The sequence below is a fragment of the Rhipicephalus microplus genome, chromosome 2 (assembly GCF_043290135.1).
Source record: "Rhipicephalus microplus isolate Deutch F79 chromosome 2, USDA_Rmic, whole genome shotgun sequence".
NCBI lineage: Eukaryota > Metazoa > Arthropoda > Arachnida > Ixodida > Ixodidae > Rhipicephalus > Rhipicephalus microplus.
This window is the reverse complement of record NC_134701.1, coordinates 161,632,444-161,657,363: the sequence shown is the minus strand read 5'-3', so window position 1 is coordinate 161,657,363 and position 24,920 is coordinate 161,632,444. Positions and strand designations below refer to the sequence as shown.

Below are 24,920 nucleotides of genomic sequence, written 5' to 3'. Positions count from 1 at the left end.
TGACCTCGTGTCGGTTTTTTTTTCTTTTATTTGCTATGTGGTGGCGTCCGTTTGGTGGGGCCCCAAGGGTTAAGCAGAGAAAGTATTGCAAGCGTTTCAGAAACATCTCTGGCGTTCAAGGAACTGCGAAGGGTGGCCACAAGGTCGGGGACGTGCGGCGCCATACCTTTATGTTGTTATTCGCGTAGCTGCATTCGAGCGCTTGCGCGAATCTTGGAAAAGGCGTGTAAGGTCTGGCGGTGCAGGCCATGGAAGCGAGTCTTCTCGGTCTCAAAAAGGGCGCGCTTCGCAAAAAGCCGGTTCTTGGGAGACGATAATCTCGGCGTAAGCGCGCCCCTTCTGGCAAGAATACCGCGGTCAGTCGTGGCTTCTAGCAACCCGCTAAAGGGTCCCCGGACTGCGCAATGCCGGCGGGTGACGTGAGGACAGTGCATAGCCACCCATCCGTCATGTTCAGAGTCCGCGGGACGGCTGTCGTGCTGAACAGCGTAATCATCCCGCGGTAATGGAGGGGGCCCGCAGCTGAACGGCGCCACCATTGTGTGCGGTCGCACAGTTCGCGGAACGTTGTGTGCAGGCTGGTCCGTCCGTCTCTCTTTCCGACCGAGCAGTCGAGTGCGGGAAGAAGAGAGTGAGAGGAAGGAACGGCAACAGGTGTGTTGACTGTCCAATAAACGGACTAAATTGCTTTGGTTGGCCGTGAGGAGAATCGGGAGGGGCAGCCGAGGTATTAAAACCTGGCTTCCGAGTCCTCGCGGCTGTTCTGGTCGCAGTAAAGAGTGCTCTGCACTATCGGCTCTGCCGAGGCAACATGCGACGGTTCCGACGGTCAAGTCTTGTAAATATGTACATAAGTTTGTGTATATAAAGTTGAGTTGTTGTAACGTTTGAAATGTGCTGGCCTCCATCCCCGAACAAGCAGCAGCAACGACGACAAAACAGGACGGACACCGAGAAGCAACCAACCTTCCACTCCCTTCTGTAGCAACAGCCGCTACGCAGTTGGGAGAGCTCTGCTCAAGGGAACAGAGGGAGTGGGGAGAAGGCTGGATTTTACTGGGAGCCTTCATGTGCGCGCGTCTCTGTTTTAGGGTGGTGACAACTCCGATCATGGCTGCTTACAACTGGCTAAAATGGCCCCCATACTTGACGGGCCGCCATGTTGGTTCTGAGTGGTCGCTCATTTACATTGGCGGCAGCGTGGGTTTCAACGAGAAGAGGGTTTTTTTTTATAGCAAGTGCTGAAGGCTGAAGGGTTGTTTTCTGAAGTTAGCCGTGGTTTGGTAGAACAGGAAAGACATGTTCGTGACTCGAGTTTGTGTAAAATGCTGTTAAAACAGTTCTTTTCTCCCACTTGGTAGACCCATCGCATTGGCTGAGTGAGGTTATTTAGGGAGCCTATATTTGTAAGGGGGAGAACCTCGATGTCACTATGAATAGACTTCAATGTCTGCTCGCCATTCATTAAGCATAGTCACCTTAGCACTGCAAACACCTCAAGGGCCTCTTAGTGCAAGGCTCGAAACCGTGCTGTTCATATGATGGAACTCGTAACGACAGGGAAGGCAGAACAAACAACCGGGTAGCTCGAAACGTTCTCTGTAAACCGAATAGCTCAGCTAGCCTGTTTCTCATACCCTAAACATTGCGTTTTTCCATAATATAATTTCCCACAGCAACTTTCGTTCCTGCGAACGAATCTGTACAATGACTGCTTAAAAACCTTACAAGCTGTAAGCATTGCCCGAAAAAGTAGAGCATTCAATCACATTACACTGCCCTCCCCCTATGCCCACGAGCCTGTATATTAGGCTAGAAGAAAAGCAAAGGGGAGCAACAAGGGACAGGACAGGACAAACAACTTTATTTGGTCCTGAGAGGCAAGGCAGCGGGCCAACTATGTAGGTCCCCACCCAGCCGTTGGCTAGTCCCATGTCGGAACAGAGAGGCCATGCCTCTCCGCTCGTTCACGGGCCCTCTGGACAGCCTGAAGCTGGACGTCTTGTCTGGGGTCTGTGATTGCCGTCGTCCAGTCTTCTTCTGTTTTAAAATCCTGTAACGCAGGGCACTGCCAGAGCATGTGACTCAAAGAGCAAAATTCACCACAATCTGGGCAAAGTGGATCAATATCCGGATGAAGCATGCTCAGAAAGCCCCTAGAGGGGTAAGACCCCGTCTGGAGCATGCGGAGCGTGCTTGCTTGTGATCTGTGGAGCTTATGATGGGGAAAGGGAAAAGTCTGTCGCTCTCCTCTGTAATGAGATGTTATCTCGTGAAAAGTAACGAGAGGATCACTGTGGACGAGCTCTCCCGAACTCACCCGAGAGACCACCCCGTCGCGGCTTGTGAAACCTCGCGCACAGTCGTGGGCTATCTCGTTTGGGTTCAGGTGACCCGGCAGTACGTCTGGTCCCATGTGAGCGGGAAACCAGACTATGTGATGAATAACGTCTGAGGGGGATTTGCTGTGGAGAATTCTGGCTGCCTCTGTGGCTATCAATCCCGATGCGAACGCCCTAACGGCCGCTCGGGAATCGGTGTACACCGTGGTGCGTTTCGTGTCCAGTAATGCCACCGCTACAGCAGCCTGTTCTGCTACATCGACCAAGGAGGTCTTCACTGAAGCTGCCGAGACAAGTTCTCCGCTGTCATTGACTACTGCCACGGAAAACTTGCTGCCGCCGGCGTGGCGCACCGCGTCAACAAATGTCTCTGTTCCGGAGAGGTTCTTTATGAAAGCCCTAGCCCTCGCCAACCTACGACCTTTATTGTGTTGGGGATGGATGTTTCGTGGAAGAGGGTCAACAATAAAGGAATTCCTTGTTTGATAATCAAGCTGCGTAGTTTCTCCCTGATTGAAGATAGGACGGAGGCCTGCCGCATCGAGCAGTTTTCTTCCTGTTTTGAAACTCGATAACCGAATTATTTGTGCTGACCTTTGCGCTTCAATTAACTCCGAAGTGGTGTTGTGCACTCCCAACTTCATGAGTTTTTCTGTGCTAGTCGTGATTGGGACGCCGAGCACCTTTTTGACACTTTTGCGCATGAGCGTGTCCAATTTATCCCTTTCCATTTTGGTCCAATTGAGAGCCGCCACTATGTATATGATATGGCTCATGAGGAAAGCGTGGTGGGCCCTAAGGAGGATATCCTCGCCTATGCCGCCCTTCTTGTTGGACACCCGCATAATTAATCTCAGAATGTTCTCTGTTTTTTGTGGTGAGATGGGCTATAGTCTTTGCGTTGCATCCCTTAGAGTCTAATAAAAGCCCCAGAATTTTCATAGAATTGACTCTAGGAATTGTGCGACCATCCTTGGTGCAAACGCTAATGGGCACCTCATCGAGAGGGGTGAGTCCCCTAACACCTCGTCTAGCCTGTCTGTACAGCAGGAGTTCCGACTTTTCCGGCGAAAGCGCCAGTCCCGTACCTTCAAGGAAAGACTCTGTAACGTCCAGAGCCTCCTGTAGAGCTTGTTCAACCGCCGCCTCCGATCCTCCGGGACACCAGATTGTAATGTCGTCAGCATATAAAGCGTGTCCGACATTAGGAACTTTAGAAAGGCTTGCCGACAGCTTGCGCATGGCTATGTTGAATAGAAGGGGGGAGATAACTGCCCCTTGGGGAGTACCCCTTCGTCCGAGTTTGAAAGGTTCCGAGACTGATTGTCCCAATTTTATTGCCGCCGTCCGACTCTCGAGGAAAGATTCAACGAAGGAGAAGAATTTAACTCCCAGGTTCAAAGCCGATATCTCCTTAAGAATATAGTCGTGTTGGACAGTATCGAATGCTTTAGTGAGGTCCAGTGCGAGGACCCCTTTTACATCTTTGCTTGGAAAGTCAATTATGTGTGTTTTGAGGAGAAGCATGACATCTTGCGTGGAAAGTGAGGGCCTGAAACCTACCATATTATATGGAAATAGGTCATTCCTCTCGATGTAGCGCGATATCCTGTTGTGTACTGCATGTTCTGCTACTTTGCTAAGGCAAGAAGTAAGGGAGATCGGGCGGAGGTGATCTAAGCTGGGTGATTTACCTGGCTTGGGGATTAAGACCACTGTGGCCCTCTTCCAAGTTTCTGGTACGACGCCCTCCTCCCACAACAAGAGACAAATCAAATTTTTCCAGGTCAGATTTAATTGCAAACAGCATCCAAACGGCATCTGGCCTTGTGTCTTCAAACAATCCCGCCTCCTTTGCTGGAAGCTTGTATCCTCACAGTGGGCCTAGAGTAAAGCAATACGACAAAAAATCATACACGGCTCCGACCACATATACGGAGTCCATACACATTTTCTCTACAAGCACTAAATAAAAGCCGAGTTTACGATATCAAATCATCTGTGTGTCTGGTTATGAAACAAAAGAACGACAAATAACGATGCACCACATAGGGCATATTTGAGTTATGAGCTGACAACCGATTTGCTTAGTGCGCATATACTGCTCCGTTCAGGACCGACAGATAGACATAAGGATGGACGCACACGAACAGTAAATCTGTCGCATTCTATGTTAGTAAAGAGAAGTCCTGTTTGCAATTATTGAGCGAGTTTCGGTGTGGTTGCGCGTGTCATTGAAGCGAAGAACGAATACCCCATGGCAAGCCACACAAAAAGTTAGTTGCGTTGCAACTGTGCAAGACAAGCGCCTACATGGAACGCGTTCATCGGCTCGTCTGTCTACCTCTCCAAATGTCCTTCCTCAGCAACCGAGGTAAAATTGCAGGAATGCGAACATCTGCCAGAAAAGGAAGAAGCGAACGGGAGCGTCTGTAAGTGGTTTACTGGCCTGGCGTTTTCGGTGACGAATGCAGTGACGGCTTCGGAAACCGGCAAAGTGCAGATAGTGAATGCGTGCATGACCACACATTCGACTAGTCATATCATTCGATAGAGGAACTGCGCTTCGACAAGGATAAACAAGCATACTCAACCATCTTCCGCTCGCACAGCGTAGCCGAACGAAGCCTAATTCATTGTTATACTGTGCACGTTGTCGTGCTTACTTTGCTCAAACTGCTTTTCGTTGCATGGCTAAGTCAGCCATTTCACGAAATGTGCGGTGATACACTCAACCCACTCGCAATACAACGGGTACTCACCTCACAAACACGGCGAGAAGTAGTCGCCTCCAAGCAGTCTCACTTCACTTGTGTAGCCCAGCGTTTCCGTTGGCTAGAGCAAGTCGGGAAGCGGGAAGGTCTCCAGATTGTTTTGCATTGTGGCACGCAGCACCCTGGCATATAGACTTCAAAGTTCTTATATGTGTGGTTAGCACAAGGATGGTGTCGTAGCGGAAGCTACGTCAAAGGGGTAGTCAAATGCAGCTCATACCGAAGCTTGCACACCCGTGCCAACATGCTGCTGGTGCAGTGCGACGGAGAAGGAACGCCTGGCCGCAAGAACCAACACGGCACCTGTTGCCACGGTAACCGGGTCTGGCAACATTGTGTTTTAGCGATGGGCGGCAAATGGTGGGTCAAAGGCTGACACCACCCTAAAACACGGAGACGCGCGCACATGAAGGCTCCCTATTCCTCATATTGAAGCACCGCCATCCAGTGGACATTCCAAGGACTGAACGAGAGCAGGCACACGCACACTTTCTTACGGCTTGCGCTTCGTGTCTACTTCCCACCTTTAACAACCTCGAGTTCATGGTATATACTAGTTAACTGTATTCATGGCACTGTGGCCCAACGCTCGCTAAACCTTTCTAAAACCTAGGAGGTTACGCCCAGCGAGTATAACGTAGCAACCCTTTCTTGTCTTCTGTGCGTTGTTGAACAATAAAAAATTTGCAGCGTGCGTGTTAACTAAAAGCCGAATTCTCCTGTGTCTCATTCCCCCTTAGCAGCCATTGGCATGTACATTGAGCACTATCTTTTATTGTTCAACAACGCACAGAAGAAATCATTCACCAGCACCACCTTGGAGGTCAAAGTGTTATACTTGTTACACACTACAACAGCTACGAGGGATGAACGGGTGCCGCTATAAAGAGTTTCGCCCCTAATAACCTGCGACTCCAAGAGGGCCATTACGAAGATATCAAGGGACTCCAACGAGGCAGGCAGCCAAAATCCTCAAATAGAGAGTGTAATACTTCGAGAACAGCTAGGAACGAGAAACGCTACCGTTCTGTTCGGGGTAACACGTGAAAACAAAACGCCGGTAGCGACGCCACCTCACAGTTCCCGCAGGGATGTCGTCGTGAGGTCATAGATTGTAATGGTATCTGCTCGGTGCTGCGTAATTACGAGCCGGTAGTTAGTAGGCATTACATTGGATAGTCAGGTATGTAGCATGCAATGTTCCATTATGCTTTGTTGAACGATTGTCACCAAAGCGCTAAAGAAACGACTCGAGATTCCTGACGTCAAATATGGTGATTTGGGCGCTAACTTTGGAAATGAAAACATTGATCTTAATTTTATCTTTTTTTTAATAAACGCGCGGCGGTGAAATAATGGCAATGGAATTTTGATAACAAGATTTGTCAGAAAAATTCGATTCATTGTGTCAGATTGTCCCTTTAAGGACAACTATACTCTCCTGAGTTTTCCTTCGCCTATTTGTCGGTTGGATTCATTTGGTCGTGTCTAACAAAAGAACTAGTGCCTCTACAAAAGCTTCCCGTCATTCGTTCATCTATGGGCCTACATTTACGCGACCCTTTCCGCGGCGTTCCTCTGTCTCACTAACCCGAAGGTCGAGGCGGGATCAAATCCCGGCCGCGATGGCTGCATTTTCAGTAGAGGTGAATATGCTTGAGGTCCACGTACCTATCTTTAGGGGCAAGTTAATAAACCACAGATGGACGAAATTTCCAGAGCCCTTCACATGTATACTATACGTCCCCCATAATCACACGGTGGTTTCGGGACGTTAAACCTTACTTATTACAATTATCTCACTAGAAGAAGATGGCGACGAACGTACCCTCCATCCCTGTTGCTTCATCCTGCGCGGTTCGCTGCTGAGCCTCGTCGGCGGAAACGAGGGATGTCGAGATGAAGAGCAGCGCGACGAGGAGGCAGAGGACGGGAGGACGCCGATGCGCCATTGTCACGCCAGTCCTTCCACTGGCCACACTGCCCTCGATTCTGATGATGATCATGACCTACTTCACTGGCTCATAGCTGCGCTCGGGAATCACCAAGTAACGTATTTCCAAATAAGTAATGAATCTTTAAATAATGGACAAACATGGATTGCATGGCTTTTGAGAATTTTTAATGATGAATATACGTTAACAGTGGTAATTTATGAATTGTCAGTTAAAACCACCCCGCTTTCATTGAATATTTTTCAACAGCGGAGCAGACACCTTCCTCATTGTGGGTGTAGTGGCGCCATCCATGGTGTGCGCCGTGGTGTGCAGATTAGTCAAGAGATGTCGGGACGTAACGGCACACGTGGTTTCACATGGCTAATCACGTGTGCCCGCGTGTTCGTTGTGTGTTGTTTGAATAAACGGCCGCATCGTCGGTCAGTCGTTGTTTGGGCTTCGGCGAATGCGGGACTTACTGCGTGCGGTGTCGAGAGCCACCGTGCCGAAGGGTAGCCCCTGTGTCAAGTCTCGCTGGGCCCTAGCGGTCAGGAGACGGGCCATGACCACAGCGCACCCCACGCGCTGCGATAGCCCACCTTGCCAAAGTATGTTTGCTTTGCGCGTTGCGACCGAAGTTGCTTCGCTGAAGGGTAGTCCCTTTGTCGGGCCTCCCTGGCTTGTACGCCGGGAGGCAGGCCGCGTCTGTTTGGCGCCTGGCACCGAACGGTGGGCCCCTTGCCAGGGCATGGCCGTCTGCCCGAAACAAAACGTCCCCCCCCCCACACGACCCTGGAAGGGAGGTAGTGCCGGGACAGACGTAGGATGATGATGGGTTGATGAGTTAAGTGTGACTCTGGGACAAAGTGCTTCGGTGCCGCATCTTCTTCCTATCTGACAACGGCACTGCTTCAGGTCGCGGGCCGTGCCGGCACGTCCCACTCCAATTTCCAGGTGTGGTTCGTCGGCTGCCACCAGGTGACACAACAGTCATCTTAGCCGGTCGTTATCGGAGCGCCGAGGAAATGGCACAACCCTACTACAGAAGCCAAACATTAGACACAACAGAGGCAGTGTACAATTTTATAGGTGGTGGAAAAATTTTATTGGCAGAAAGTCAGAATGCGAGTGTGTACCACCTTTGACCCGCTCTCCACAATGGAGATGAAATTTGGCGGATCAACCGTGATAGGATGTGATGACGCTATGTGAACCTTATTGGCCGTGTGGACAGCTCGAACTGTGGGCGCTGCTAGGTGGATGAGACTTTATCTATTGAACGTCTGCTGTGCCCCAACGAAAGCCGCTGGCTTCAAAGTTGACCGGCATCGCAACACTTATTGAAAGTATAGCCTATATTATTCACAATGTCCCACCGGACAGCATCAATGGCCGTTACAAGGACAATTTTTTTCCTCAAGAGTACTGACTTTGAGAAGGCCACTGTGTTTTTTCGCGATTACTGCGCATGCGCATCAGCTCTTCCTGTCTCACCGTCATCACTCTTTTCCTTCTTTCTTTTTGCTGTGCGTAGAGTAGGCTGTAGCAGGCTAGATTGCTCAAGCCGGGACCAACCCCTCTCTCTTCTAATAAATTCGCTTTCTCCCTCTCTCTGCTCCGAAACACTGCTGTACGCAAACGCTTACAGTGCGTGGTCCTTCCATACCGCTGTCATAACACAAACTAAATCATTTGCTTAGCGGGTTATTCTCTCATGAATGAAAGCATAGCGTCGCAAATCTTCTCTTCAAATGCTATAATGTTACCATTTCTGGGATGGTCAAAAATATATTGAAGACGTGAGTCGAAATTGTAATAAAGTAGGGTTTAAGTGTTGGGTTCGCAACTAAAACTATAAAATTCCGGTGCATTGCTTGCAGGGGAGCCATGGAAATAAGCAGTTCCCAGAAAATAAGAATGGCACGCTGCGCATGCGGTAGGCATTCCAAACTCATTAACGAACAGTTACCGCTGCTTCTAAGATGAAAAAAAAAAAAACTCACAGAGCGCCTTATGCATTTACCTTAAGACGATTCGCAGACTAAATCCGTCTTCTTTTCCCTCTCAGCCGATGTATTTATGCTGCCCCGCCATCCTTCGAAAGCTTTCTGCACCTATGTAACGTGGTTAAACCCTGCCTCCAAGATCGCAGGCAACTCACCTAATTTTGTGCATGGCCTCCGTGATCAGACCCTCTTTGAACAAGCTACAGTGCAATATGATGACGTCATCACGTCACGGTCCGTCACATGATGCCACTATGAACACATAACGATGGCACAAATTTTACTGATTTTTTTAAGTCATCGAGGCGTCATTTCGTGATGTTAATTTTGTGTGTCTGTGTCACTCGACCCCAACGCCGCGGGATGCGGGACGTTGGCCGTTTCATGAGGCATCTGACATCTTATATGTGCACTATCACTGCATGCTGATAGTCGTTACACATTTCGCAGAAACCATGATCAGAGAGTGCCAGCCCTTGCCTCTGAAAGACAGCTGGAAACTTCGCTTTTTATTGGGGGTCCTTTAGGAGCGATGAAATTAAAAAAATTGTGAACATGAAGTGGATTTTGTTCGTGAAAAATGGGAAAATGGTAGACCAGTGCGAAATGCCTTCGTGCTGCAATAAACACCATAATTCGTGTACTTATGATTTATTCATCGAATAATTTTTGTTTATTTATTTATTGTTTTTCTGATTGCAAGGGTGTAATGATTTCTACACATGTTTCAGAAGGACACCGTTTTTGGTAAGATACGAGCAGTGTACAATGAAGAGGAAGAGTGGAATATTTGTTTATTATTATACGCCATAGCCTCGGGGTTGTAGAATGTGAAGTACGAAACAGAAAAGAAGTTTTGTATTTTAGCAATGTCGACGATTACAAATGACCAACACAACTGTAGCGACTAACAAAGTCTTCTTGTTGCTTGTTGTTGCACGAACCTACTTGTATTCATGATAATGCCGGTTTTAGTCAGGCAATCGTTCCATTCAATGTTTTTGCGTGGAAAGACGGCATGCAATGCCTAAATTGTAATATTTATGAGCGACATCACTAAAGTGACTAATGCCATTCTGTTATATATTCCATTCACGAAATGTCCAGGAGAGCACAATGTCGTTGGCGGAGATAGATAGATAGATAGATAGATAGATAGATAGATAGATAGATAGATAGATAGATAGATAGATAGATAGATAGATAGATAGATAGATAGATAGATAGATAGATAGATAGATAGATAGATAGATAGATAGATAGATAGATAGATAGATAGATAGATAGATAGATAGATAGATAGATAGATAGATAGATAGATAGATAGATAGATAGATAGATAGATAGATAGATAGATAGATAGATAGATAGATAGATAGATAGATAGATAGCGAATATTTGCTTCGAGCGCACATTGAAATTTTTCGTAAGCACTTTCAATATTTCAAATTTAGGTACATTTCCAAACTGATAAAAGGAAGCCAGCTCTTAAGTGCTGGTGATATTCAGTTTGACACGCACCCGGACGAACGCACCAGTGTTATTACACACTTGACCTTATCTTTCAATAGCGGTCCCCAATTTTTCTGTCCGTGAAGTCCTTGAAATATTTTGCCATTGAGGAACTTTTTTTTTGAAGGAACATACTGCATGTAGCCACAGAAACTGCAGCTGGACGTCAATTCATTTATCGTTCCTTCTGCGAACCACGTGCGATTGACATTAGAGAGCCGGTGTAAATTTTAGGGCTCCTTTAGTTTGTAAGACATCAAACTAATGAGAACTAACAGGCAATAGTGCTAAGAAAAGTATAAGGGTTTTGTTACAAGTACTTGTAATGTAATGTAAGCGTGAAGAAAGAAAGTGGACGAAAAGATAACTCGCCACCGGCAGGATCCGAACCGACGACTTTCGAATAACGCGTCCGATGCCCTACCACTGAGCTACGGTGGCGGTCATCTCTCCGTACACCTAATATTTCGAGAAATAAAGCCTTTTTCTGGATATGCTAGACATCAAACTTTCGTTGACAGCCACTAAGAGGAAGGGTCACCGCCTATATAATGCACGATTTTGTTAGGTTAACACGCGGTGATTTGCTCGTCGTAGATGGAAGCCACCAAAAATATATATACTTTCCTCTTTGAAAGCAAACGTTCTGCGTGTTGACGATAACGCATGCTTTGAATTGTCGTCGCGACGTGTGGACTGCAGCTTTAAAACGAGGGACCACATTGGCGGCAGAATGGTTTTGAGCTGCCGTGCGGAAGGTCGCGCACAAGATTTTCACTCACGTCGCCAAATTCTAATCGAACGTGAACAAGAAACAAAAAAGAAAACTCTTCATGTCGTGTGTTAGGCTGAGGTTAACAAATCCTTGTAAAAATTAAAGCCAAGCTGTCGGCGACGTTCCTCATTGGCCACTGAAAATTCATGCAATTTTGAACTCGATAATTTATTTATATACGTAATCGTTCGCGCATTCACATCGCTGCATCTGACGCCAACAGCGCATTTCCATTTTTACATTGCTCTTTTCAAGACCTGACACACCAGCTTGTAGAGTGCACCGTTACTTCATAAATATCGAGCCGTAAAGGTACGAAGTATGTGAAACAAGAATATCCGCTATTTACACGAAGACATATGAGGCCTCCGATAACACGAGTTATAATGTATACCTTTATTTGGTTTGCGTACTCGCCGGGGCGAAACGTATATGCAGCTTCGGCAATGGTAGACGTGCTTATAGTTCATGCGTAGTCGTATCTTTCAGCCCGGAAATCATAGTTTCTTTTTTTTTTCTGCCCGTGGCACAAGCGCCGAGATGTACCCACTCGCAGATGACCGTGCCAAATGCACCTTTACCTTCACTAAAATGTCAAATTGTGAAGTTTCGTCGACAACCGGTTGCTGCCACCCGGCCACAACAAGTGCCAATGTTTTCGCAAACAAGACGCATCGTTATTCGCACTGCACACACGACGCACACTATTCAGTTTCACTGGCAGTAAGGGTGAACCAATAAAGAATTTGTTTGTACGCAAGTCTGTACGTCCGCAAAGTGCTGCGCGCTGCGTACTGTATACGTTTAAGGCGGCATCCTACAGCATTATTTTAACGTGCACAGCACGTTAAACTAATGCTGTATAGAATGTACTTGTAGTTGTAATGACGCCATAGCACACCGATATGGAAAAGAGAAAGAAGAAAAAAAGATTAGAAGAGAAAGAAACCATCCCAATAGACGTGCCCAGCAAAGCCCTGCAGGGGGAAGAAAACCGAACAGAATAGATGGTTGAGTGTCGCTTCATGCGAAAGAGGTGGTTTCACGATATCTATCTATCTATCTATCTATCTATCTATCTATCTATCTATCGGTCTATCTATTCATCTCTGCCCGCCTACATCTGGGTGCTCTCGTTATCGCCCCATGATTTGGGGTAAACCAAAAAATAACAAACCTGGGGTAAACAAAAAAACAAAAAAAATTTAGGAAAGAACCACTGCTCCAAACACTACAGTTTTTTTGTTTGAGTGTTTTACTTGCCTATTATCAACGGTTCATCTAATGAATCAGTAAAAAATTTTGCTCATGTCGTCACTGCTCGAACGGCTCAAAGGTTGTCCGTGTGAGGGACGACCTCTTCGACGTCGTCCAGCATCAGAAACCGCCTAATCAGACTCCAACAGTCTTCGCCAAGGTCGTCCAGCTGCATGCTGCCGTCGTCGCGTGGATGACACGCGACTCGTTCCCTGACGACACCCGTGGCACGCATGTACTGGTCCAAGCCGGCGCTTCTTTGCAGATGGCGGTGCGCCACGCCTCTGATTTCAGCCGCGCTGACCTCCACAAGCTCCGCCAGGTCTTCCAGCAGCACGGTATGGAGTTTGTAGATGCGCTCCAAGGCGGCCGTGCTACGCCTGTTAGGAGTAAAAGAAACCAATTTTCAGTTCTTTTGCGTCATTGTGTTGTATGCATAGCAAGGACCACAACATTCCACTTTTTGATCATTTGCTCTTTACACCATGTGTCCAAGGTATAGGATTTATCGGCCAGTCTATTAGCCTTTTTCGTTATCAATTAGAGAAAGCACTTATTTAACCAATGATATCAGGCACAAACGGATGGTGCTAGCAAAATATTCTAAAAAGCATTTATTTAGCAAAGTATATCAGATACAGGCGGATAGTGCTAGCAAGATATTTGCTCGAGATGCAGCTCCTTTTGTGACATCATTAAGGGCGTAAGAGTTAAATCAAAAGGCAATAACTACGCTGTTAGTTTTCTGTGGCTATGCGGTAGATTAAGCTCTCTAAAGACGCTGACAAAACTAAGGGGTGTTATGCCAGCGAGTCCTCGTCAAACGTCCGTGCCTCGGAAAAAGGCAATCTGGGTCAAGGCCAGCCCGCAGTCTGCCTGGCGCGATCACCTCGACGGCGTGAACACGCGCGGCGCCCCTCTGGCCCAGGTGCAGTGAGTCAGCGGCGCACGTGACAGCGAGCCGGCGGCCGCGTGTCGGGTGGTCTGACGCATGGCGCGGCGACCCCCATTGGCGGAATCTGCCCGGACGACCAGCGGCGCTTCTGATTGGACATTTTGGTTGGACCCGGTGTAAATAAAAGAAGCCCTGCGGCGCGTCGCGATCGGCGGTCCTATGTGAGAGGCGTCCCCGTGTCGGAGTGCCGACATGTGTGTGAGTCAGCGGTCTTAGGCGAAAGACTGACCTATGTGTTAGAGAGAAGAGCTCGGCTCTTCGAGTCTCTGTCGGCCCCAGTGCCGAAATTGTAACGCCTCTGTAAATATGCTGTACATAAACCTTGTTTAACTCACCGTCGTCTCGTCCGCTCGTCTTATCAGCTCTGCGCAGAAGCAGTCGCGAGCTGATAAACATACGCTACCAAACGGCTGGTGACCTTCCCGGCGGAGTTGAAAGCAGTGGCGCCTCCGGGGCCGTGTTGGCGTCGCCGTCTTTCGCAACAGTGGTGGCTTCGGCGGGATCGGTCCGTCGTTCGCAACAGTGGTGGCAGCGGTGGGATCGGCCGGCGTCAGCGACATCGATGCGGTGAGTGCCTGATGTTTTCCCCTCAGTTCACCAGACTACTCTAGCTCAGGTTGTAGTAGTTTAGAGAAGGGCTGTGTGAAGCATTGAAGTGAGCTTTGATAGTTTCAAGCCAAGTCGAAGCGCTTTGAAACCAAAGTTAATGCGGAGGGGGTAAACACGGGAGTGTGAAAAATTGCTTGCGCGTCTTGCTAGTAGGCTTATAGTGGGTACGGCAAGTAGATTCTTAACAGGGGCAAACAGCAAGAGGCTAGTGTGAACGATGGAGAACCTTAAAGTGAAGGAACTCATCGAAATTTGTGAGGAACTCGGCATTACTTTGGGCCGTGCGAAACGAAAGCAAGCGATCCTTGAGATCATGAAGGATGAGGGAGTGTCGGCTGAGGAAGTCGATGAGGCCTGGGTGGATATTAAAGCACGCCGTGAGGAGGCTGAAAGGCGAGAAGTAGAAGCTCGCGAACGTGAGGAGGCTGAAAGGCGCGAAGCTCGCGAACGTGAAGAAAGGCGCGAAGCTCGCGAACGTGAAGAGGCTGAAAGGCGAGAAGCTCGCGAACGTGAAGAAGCTGAAAGGCGCGAACGTCGCGAGCGCGAGGAGGCCGAGAGACAGGAGCGCCTTGAGATGAAACGACTAGAATTGGCAATCCTACAGTGTTCGCAGGCGCCTAGCGCAGCTTCTCCGACGATTCAGGTCAGCAGTATTAGAATTCGGGATCAACTGCCACCGTTCGTAGTAGGCGAGGACATGGCGAAGTATCTCGTCAAGTTTGAACACGTCTGTGAGCGAAATGCTTTGGAGCGGTCTCTTTGGGCGCGGAACCTGCTAGCTCTTCTTCCCGGCGAAGTGTCCGACGCGATAACTTGCTTGTCGAGGGAAGCGTTTGAGAGCTATGACGAGGTTAAGGAAGTGCTCTTGAGACGTTATAAGTTGTCACCCGAGGCTTTCAGGCAAAGGTTCCGGTATGCTGAAAAGGGGAATGAGTCACACGTTGACTTCGCGTTTCGTCTTAAAGCCGATTTGATTGAATGGCTTAAGGGCGAAGGTGTTTATGACGACCGCGATAAAGTGGTGGAATGCGTTGCATTGGAGCAATTCTACCGCTGCATCGAGGAGGATGTCAAACTTTGGCTGCAGGACAGACTTGGGGACGTACAGTTAAACAAGGCAGCTGAGTTAGCTGAGGAGTATTATACTCGCCGAAAGTTGCATAGCAGGGCAGCGCGCGTTGAAAAGGATGAAAGGAAAGAGGGCTTTTCAAGGAAACCTGATCAACGGAAACCCGCTCCGCACCGTAATTTCAAGAAGGACCCGTCTCTTACGAAGGACAGTGTAGGGGAAGGGCAAACAGAAGCGGAGAAATCGAGTGAGGTTTCTACCACACAGGCATTAGAACAGGAAAACAAACGGAGGCCGCTAATCTCCTACAACTGTAAAAAGGAAGGGCACATCGCGAGAAACTGTCAGGAAAAGTTTGCCTTCGCAACGATCCGAGAATCAGAAAAAAACATGCGGTTGTTGGAGCCGTATCTCCAAGAAATTAGGGTCAATGAGAAAACGTGCCGAGCACTTAGAGACTCAGCGGCAACCATGGACGTTGTCCATCCTTCATTGGTGTCTCCGGATGACTTCACAGGAGAATGCGCGTGGATCAGGCAAGTCGCCGAGGAGCAGAGTGTTCGCTTACCAATCGCCACCGTTGTCATTGAAGGCCCGTTCGGTAAGCTTTGCACCGAAGCGGCTGTGTCTGCCGCGCTGAATGGTCGTTTTTCTTATCTTTTCTCCAACAACTCGGAGCAGCTTCTCAAAGAGCAGGGCAAATCGTTCTTCCCCAACTTAGCGTGCATGGCTCCCACGCGATCGCAAGCGCGAAAGCTTTCGCGGAAGCTTGACTTGGTTCCATGCGGTGAACTCTCAAGTGACCTTGTCGGCGGGTCGACGGAACCCCAGAAAGGAAATTTTCCGCATGAGTCATGTGAGCAGTCACGCGAGCGGCCCATCGCGGGAGCGGCCGGCACGGTATGCGCTGGGGGAGACGACGTGGCGCCATTGAGTCAGAGCGAGAGGGTTGCAACGCTCTCGCCTGTAGCGGAAAGTTGGAGCGAGCTGCCGAGAGTTGATCGAGAGACGCTCATTCGAGGGCAGAGTGAGGATCTCTCGATTGAAGCGCTAGTGGAAAGCCAAATTGAAGCGCTCGTGGAAAGCCAGAAAAACGCGGCAAAAGTGCTGTCGAAGGAGCACTACGAGAAATCGGGGAAGAAGCGCGCTTTTGAAGTTGATAATCAGGTAATGCGGCTGCAGCCACCAAAAAGGAACAAGCTTGAGGTTGATTGGGAAGGGCCCGCCAAAGTATTATCGAAGCCTTGCGATACAACTTATGAGGTGCAAGTAGGAAGGCGGCAGAACAAAATTTACAACTTGATAAAACCCAATGTTCAACATCAAGCGGTCGTAAATCAGCTGTTGAAGGCTTCAGAGGAAGAGGAAGCAGAAAATTTGAGTTCTAGTGAGGTGATCGAAGGGGGATCGAAAGTAATCCGGGAGCAGATAAACCTAGAGCCTATCTTAAGTGAAGGAGGACCTGAGAAAGAGGACCTGAGAAAGATTGTTTCCGAGTTTGGGTATGTGTTGTCGGACCGTCCCGGAGACACGACGGTGATCGAACACGATATCGAGCTAAGCGGTGAGGAGTCAATCAGTAGCAAGCCGTATCGTTGTTCCCCTGTGCAACGTCGAAAGTGTGAGCCGCTCTTGGTGCCGCATAGGTATCGTCGCCTAAAAGTGGCCGGTTACTGAAGTGGAGCATGTTGCTCCACAGCGCAACTTTGACGTTCGCTATCAAAAAAAAAATAAAGGAAAGGTAAACGCTAAGGCAGGTGCATTGAGCAGTGAGTTCCAGCTAGTAACTTCTCAACCTTTCGGTTTCTCGCTGGCGATTCGGGGCAAAATTTTTACCTCATCACGACCTGGGCTGAGCGCTCTCGTTCAGAGTGATCTCAAGGGGCCAACTTTGTGGTATTCTAATTCTTTACGTTGTTGTACGTGGGAAAAAAAAATTGAGTTGTCATTTTAAGAGTCTTTTGTCCCACATGTGCCTCTTGATGTAGAGGGAACAAAATTCCGATAAACACGTAGATAGGTATATGTTGTATTATACTTTGTCTGGTGTTCTGTCGGGTGACCGAAGGCACTTGCGTGTGTCGTGTGTTGTCTGTTGTCGAACCGTTCTTAGCAAGTTGCAGAACCATCGACAAGTGCTGAAACCGAAGATGGTCAGAAGAGACGAGTGAAGCTGGTCGACAAGTTGTGGCGACAAGCCAGTGGAGCTGGGATCCGTCGTCAAAATTGGGATGTGTTCCCGGAACAGTCTGGAGCTGTATTCTCCCCATGGCCCTGGAGGCGAACCTGGAGGGACCTGGCGAACGAGCGCACCTGACATCCGAGCCCCGTGGAAGCAGCTCGTCTTTCCGGTGCATTGTCTGGCGGCGGGGGTGCTGTTATGCCAGCGAGTCCTCGTCAAACGTCCGTGCCTCGGAAAAAGGCAATCTGGGTCAAGGCCAGCCCGCAGTCTGCCTGGCGCGATCACCTCGACGGCGTGAACACGCGCGGCGCCCCTCTGGCCCAGGTGCAGTGAGTCAGCGGCGCACGTGACAGCGAGCCGGCGGCCGCGTGTCGGGTGGTCTGACGCATGGCGCGGCGACCCCCATTGGCGGAATCTGCCCGGACGACCAGCGGCGCTTCTGATTGGACATTTTGGTTGGACCCGGTGTAAATAAAAGAAGCCCTGCGGCGCGTCGCGATCGGCGGTCCTATGTGAGAGGCGTCCCCGTGTCGGAGTGCCGACATGTGTGTGAGTCAGCGGTCTTAGGCGAAAGACTGACCTATGTGTTAGAGAGAAGAGCTCGGCTCTTCGAGTCTCTGTCGGCCCCAGTGCCGAAATTGTAACGCCTCTGTAAATATGCTGTACATAAACCTTGTTTAACTCACCGTCGTCTCGTCCGCTCGTCTTATCAGCTCTGCGCAGAAGCAGTCGCGAGCTGATAAACATACGCTACCAAACGGCTGGTGACCTTCCCGGCGGAGTTGAAAGCAGTGGCGCCTCCGGGGCCGTGTTGGCGTCGCCGTCTTTCGCAACAGTGGTGGCTTCGGCGGGATCGGTCCGTCGTTCGCAACAGGGGACAGCCCACGGCCCCTTAATTATCCCCATGCTCGACGTGCAGGCCAACGTAATTGACATACATAAGATAAATAAAAAGAAAAGCATCAAACCACCGTACTCTGATACCGTGTTTCAACAGTTTTCGTGATGTGTTTCCGCATGCAAGATGATTAACCAAAGCTTTAAGGATGCTTGAGCTTCGCCTTCAAGAGTTGAGAGCGACAGCGTAATCAGGAACTCCATGCCCACGTGTATCACATTCAACTGTACCATAACTTAGCTTAGGTTGTCGGGGCATACTTCAACCGTTCCACAAGAAAACGAACGTCTGTAGCAATAACATTGGCAGTGTCACGCTATCCTAGGATGCCTGCTGCAAGTACAACTGCGCGCAGTACCTATCATAATTCTTCCCTTCGAGAGTCAGCGAAGGGCCCGCCACGGGTCTCCATAAGACAAAGCGCGAACCAGCCATGCCCCTCACTTTGTCGGGGATTTTACTGATGAAAACAATGATTGAATATGTCCGAGTGTTCTGTAGTTCATGGGACTTTATGAAACAACCACTCGATGTACAAGTCGCATGTTTTGATGCCTGATATGGCGCGATTCTACACTTTTGCCACGCTTAAGAACACTCCTCTGATTAGAGTTCATTTAGTGTCCTTTTTTTTGTATGCAGTTTCAAGTGATGACACGGATGTGTGTTAGAACACCTGTTCACCACGCAGAATTCCTGGGTTTAATTGTCATTGAGAGCGCCGACATTCATAACTCATTTCGCCACCGAGCCCGACACGCTTGGTGGCAAAATCTCTTTTCGTGCACTTAACTTTTTTTCACATCTATATCACAATCACTGCAATAAAATTAAAACTGTACTGTAAACGTCCCATACAGACACACCTGCCTCAGTTTCACTATCTGCTAGATTTCATTGAAGCTGTGTCGCACAAATAAATGATCTCTGAATACTGCATTCCCTAATTCATAACTACACACGTAGTGGGATAAGTAGAATGAACAAAGGAAGGCTGGCCTACGTTTCAATAGCAAGACCCATCTTTCTAGCAAAGATAGGTATTCCTATCGAAACGTCGGCCGGCATGTCTGAAGAACTTCCTCTGTTCATTCTGCTTATCCCACTATACGTATTTCCATCCGTCGGCTCCCATCTTGATTTAGGAGTTCCGTAGCTATACAGAAACACTCACATCCATGAGAGCCTACACGTCTCGCCCTTCGCACTTTCATTATTCGACCGCAGAGCCTTGCTTTAGGTGTGTTCAAAATAGGAGAGGTGTGTAAGGTGGGCGATAGGGTACGCCTGCGTGTCAATAATAACGGTGTTCTTCGGTGACGTTCCCTCTCAAGTGGTGTGCGAAAAGTAGTGACCTAGCCACTCAACGAAACTCACCGAGAGAGTTAGTGAAATGCAGCAAAAGAAAGCCGGAGACGTTAGCTCAGTTTTCCTTCAGAATAACCAAGTTGCACATGGTTTCCTACTCTATTTTAACATTTCTGTGAAGCAGCGCAGTGAACGCAACAGAGCAAAGGAAACGAGACACTCGTATTCGCTTATATGGTCACTGCTTTGTCGTTTTTCATATCGTGCTCTATGTTATTACGCCTGGGAGTCCACACCGAACATCAATGCCTCTGCAAAGGCAATCTGTCTCAAAGCCAGCGATCAAACCCGCCTGACGTGAGCAACTCAACGAAGTCATCAATAGGCGGCACCGGTCTGTCACGCAACGCACAGTGAGACCCCTCAGCCCACGAGCCCGTTGAAGCAATCGGCGCTTTCCAGTCTGGCGAGTCTTAAGCAATGAGTGGCAACGTCACTCGTCCTTGGGTGCAACCACGCGCAGCGGCTCCGGATTTGATGAGCATGACGCAGCCCAGCTGCGGGACCCATTGAAGTATTCTGACATCACAGCCACTGGAGCTTCTGGTTGGACGTTGGTGACTCAAAAGATCCACCCGGTACCTATAAAAAAAGCTCTGCGGCGGGTCACCAGCAGTTGACCTATGCGGCAGAGAAAAGCCGACGGAGGCGTGTGAGAGAAGACATCTCGGCTCTTCGAGTCCCTAAGCTGTCGGCCCCAGTGCCGAATTTGTAACGCCTCTATTTCTATTCTGTACGTAAACCTAGCTTTAACTCACCATCGTCTCGTCCGCTCTTCTATCAGCACTGCGCAGAAGCAGTCGCGAGCTGAGAAACACACGCTACCAAACGGCTGGTGACCTTGGCGGTGGTGTTCGGAGCAGTGGCGCCTCCGGGACCATGTTGGCGTCTCGCCTTCGTAACAATGTACACGTTACAACTATTAGTCAGTAGTTGACCACACTCTCAACATTGCTGAAGTTGTTCTACGACGCAGTGGAAGACAGCCTTTCTATCTATACTGCAACGAAGGACCGGGTGAACAGATTTTTTCACTACTTTTGTAATCACTAAAATGTGTACCACTATTTGCATTTGCAATGTGTACCACTATTTTCTCGCAAATCGGATCGCGTACCGCAAGCTGAAAGCACACACCAAATGAGCATACACAGCACGAGCGTGGTCAAACAACTGTCGCAGCTCGACGCTTAGAGTGCTCTGCTCCAACAGAGAGACAGACGCACGAAACGAACGCCCAAGTATACACAGGACCAGTGCGAAACACTCTCACAATTCTTACTTCACCATGTGTGGCACCACGCTGTTTTCGTCAATGCGGCCGCGGAAGCGAACGAAGTGACCTTCGTACACTCGCGAATCACGAGATAAGTACGCGCGCACAAAAGAACACGCCACATGGTGACGCGCTTCCATCGAAACGCCAGGAGTGACGTTTAAAACACGCCCCACACCCTTCGCGCAATTTCACTACTGATGACGAAAACACTCTGAGGTTGCCAAGCTGTGAGGAACGCCAAACAGTATGTGTAAACAGCTTGCCGTTATCAAGCTGGACATTGTACGTTCTAGGGCTTATTGTTGCGACGCGCACCTCCGACGACGTTACGAAGTGCGCCTCGAAATCTCACCGCTGCAACCACTGTTTCGAAAGACGGCGACGCCAACACGGTCCCGAAGGCGCCTCTGCTTCGAACTCCGCCGGGAAGGTCACCAGCCGTTTGGTAGCGTAGGTTTCTCAGCTCGCGACCGCTTCTGCGCAGAGCTGATAGACGAGCGGACGAGACGACGGTGAGTTAAATAAGGTTTATGTACAGCATATATACAGAGGCGTTATAAATTCGGCACTGGGGCCGACAGAGACGCGAAGAGCCGAGCTCTCCTCTCTAACACATAGGTCTGCTCTCAAATGGGTCTCCTGTCAAAAGGGTCCGCTCTCGACGCGCCGCAGGGCTTCTTTTATATGCCCCGGGTCCAACCCAAATGTCCAACCAGAAGCGCCGCTGGTCGCGAGGTCAGAATCCTCCAATGAGGGCGCCGCTGGGCCGCGTCCTTCTTTCTCATCGAATCTGGAGAGGCTGCGCTGCAGGTAGCTGCACCCAAGGACGAGTGACGTCGCCGCGCATTGCGTCAGCCGCCAGACAGGAAGACGCCGGTTGTTTACTCGACGGGCTCGCGGCTGAGAGGACTCACTGCACGTGCGCGCCAGAAAGGCGCCGTGGCGTGATGACGCCGTTAAGTTGTTTATCGCGTAAGGCGGGCTGGCCTTGACACAGATTGCCTTTTTCAGAGGCACGGACGTTCGCTGTGGACTCGCAGGCATAACAGCAACCCCGCCGCCAGACAATGCGCCGAAAAGACGAGCTGCTTCCACGTGGCTCGGATGTCAGGCGCGCTCGTTCGCAAGGTCCCTCCAGGTTCGCCTCCAGGGCCATGGGGAGAATGCAGCTCCAGACTCTGTTCCGGGAGCACATCCCATTCTTGAGGATGGATCCCAGCTCCACTGGCTTGTCGCCACAACTTGTCGACCAGCTTCGCTCGTCTCACGATTTTTGGTTTCAGCACTTGTCGATGGTTCTGCAACTTGTCAATAACGGTTCGACAACAGACAACACACGACACAAGCAAGTGCCCTCGGTCACCCGACAGAACACCAGACAAAGTATAGTACAACATATACCTAGCTACGTGTCTATCGGAATTCCGTTCCCTCTACATCAAGAGGCACATGTGGGACACAAGACTCTTAAATGAGAACTCAATTTTTTTCCCACGTACAACAACGTAACGAATTAGAATACCACATAAAGTTGGCCCCTTGAGATCACTCTGAACGAGAGCGCTCAGCCCAGGTCGTGATGAGGTCAAAATTTTACCCCGAATCGCCAGCGAGAAACCGAAAGGTGGAGAAAGTACTAACTAAACGCACGGCTCAATGCGTCTGCATTGGCATTTAGCTTTCCCTCTTTTTTTGTAGCGAACGTCAAAGTTGATCTGTTGGAGCATCATGCTCCATCTCAGTAACCGGTCACTTTTAGGCGACGATACCTATGTGGTACCAACAGCTGCTCATACTTGTGACGTTGCACGGGGGAACAACGATACGGCTTGCTAGGGATTGGGTCCTCACAAGTTACCTCTATATCGTGTTCGATCAACGTCGTGTCTCCGGGACGGTCCGAGAACACGTATCCAAACTCGGAAACAATCCTTTTCAGGTCCTCCTCCCGGACTTCACTTAACCTAGGCTCTAGGTTCAACTGCTCCAAGATTACCTCCGATTCCCTTTCGACTACCTCACTAGAACTCAAAATTTCTGCTCCCTCTTCCTCTGAAGCATTCAAAAGCAGATTTACGACTGCTTTCAAGTTACTGTGGTAAATTTCGTTCAGCCGCCTTCCTAATTTCACTTCATAATTTGTATCGGAAAGCTTAGATATTACTTTGGCGGGCCCTTCCCAATGAATCTCAAGCTTGTTCCTTTTGAACGGCTGCAGCAGCATTACCTGACTTCCTACTTCAAAAGCACGCTTCTTCGCCGATTTGTCGTAGTACTCCTTCGACAACACTTGTGACGCTTTCATGTGGCTTTCCACTAGCCCTTTAAGTGAGAGGTCCTCACGCTGCTCTTGAATGAGCGTCTCTCGATCAACCCTCGACAGCTCGCTCCAACTTTCCGCTACAGGCGAGAGCGTTGCACTCCCCTCGCTCTGACTCAATGGCGCCATGTCGTCTCCCCCTGCTACGGAAGCCGCGCCGGTCGCTTCGTCGACGGGCCGCGCGAGTGACTGCTCACATGACTCACACGAACAATTTCCTCTCTCAGGGTTCCGTCGACCCGCCGACAAGGTCACTTGAGAGTTCACCGCATTGAACAAGATCAAGCTCCTGCGAAAGCTTCCGCGCTTGCGATCGCGTGAGGGCCATGTACGCTAAGTTGGGGAAGAACGATTTACCCTGCTTTTTGAGAAGCTGCTCTGAGTTGTTAGAGAAAAAGATAAGGAAAACGATCGGGAAGCGCGGCAGACACAGCCGCTTCGGTGCGAAGCTTACCGAACGGGCCTTCTATGACAACCGTGGCGATTGGTAAACAAGCACTCTGCTCCTCGGCGACTTGCCTGATCCACGCGCGTTCTCCTGTAAAGTCATCCGGAGACACCAATGAAGGATGGACAACATCCATGGTTGCCGCTGAGTCACGAAGTGCTCGACACGTTGGCCCATTCACACTAATTTCTTCGATATACGGCTCCAACAACCGCATGTTCTTTTAAGATTCTCGGATTGTTGCAAAAGCAAACTTTTGCTTACAGCTTATCGCGATGTGCCCTTCCTTTTTGCAGTTGTAGCAGATTAGTGGCTTCCGTGATTCAAACGCCCGTGTGGTGTCAGTGCGTTGTTTAGAAACCTGACTCGATTTCTCCGCTTCCGTTTGCCCTTCCCCTACAGTGTCCTTCGTAAGAGACGGGTCCTTCTTGAAATTACGGTGCGGAGCGGGTTTCCGTTGATCAGGTTTCCTTGAAAAGCACTCTTTCCTTGCATCCTTTTCAACGCGCACTGCCCTGCTATGCAACTTTCGGCGAGTATAATACTCCTCAGCTAACTCTGCTGCCTTGTTTAGCTGTACTTCACCAAGTTTGTCCTGCAGCCAAAGTTTGACATCCTCCTCGATGCAGCGGTAGAATTGCTCCAATGCAACGCATTCCACCACTTTATCGTGGTCGTCATAAACACCTTCGCCCTTGAGCCATTCAATTAAATCGGCTTTAAGACGAAACGCGAAGTCAACGTGTGACTCATTCCCCTCTTTAGCATACCGGAACCTTTGCCTGAAAGCCTCGGGTGACAACTTATAACGTCTCAAGAGCACTTCCTTAACCTCGTCATAGCTCTCAAACGCTTCCCTCGACAAGCAAGTTATCGCGTCGGACACTTCGCCGGGAAGAAGAGCTAACAGGTTCCGCGCCCAAAGAGACCGCTCCAAAGCGTTTCGCTCACAGACGTGTTCAAACTTGACGAGATACTTCGCCATGTCCTCGCCTACTACGAACGGTGGCAGTTGGTCCCGAATTCTATAACCGCTGACCTAAACTGTTGGAGAAGCTACGCTAGGCGCCTGCGAACACTGTAGTATTGCCAATTCTATTCGTTTCAACTCGAGGCGCTCCTGTCTCTCGGCTTCCTCACGGCGTTCTCACCTTTCAGCTTCTTCACGGACTTCTCGCCTTTCAGCTTC

The 24,920-nt window shown here is 49.5% G+C and overlaps 1 protein-coding gene across 1 annotated transcript in view; it reads right to left on the bottom strand.

Moving 5' to 3' along the window:
- Nucleotides 1–12,600: 12,600 nt before the first annotated feature.
- The window catches only part of LOC142796429 (uncharacterized), a 28,027-nt gene continuing 15,707 nt past the window's right edge, over nt 12,601–24,920 (bottom strand). Inside the window, exon 3 of the mRNA XM_075887004.1 lies at nt 12,601–12,983. Within this exon, the coding sequence (XP_075743119.1) occupies nt 12,677–12,983 (307 nt within the window). The 3' untranslated portion in view covers nt 12,601–12,676. The remainder of the gene's footprint in view (nt 12,984–24,920) is intronic.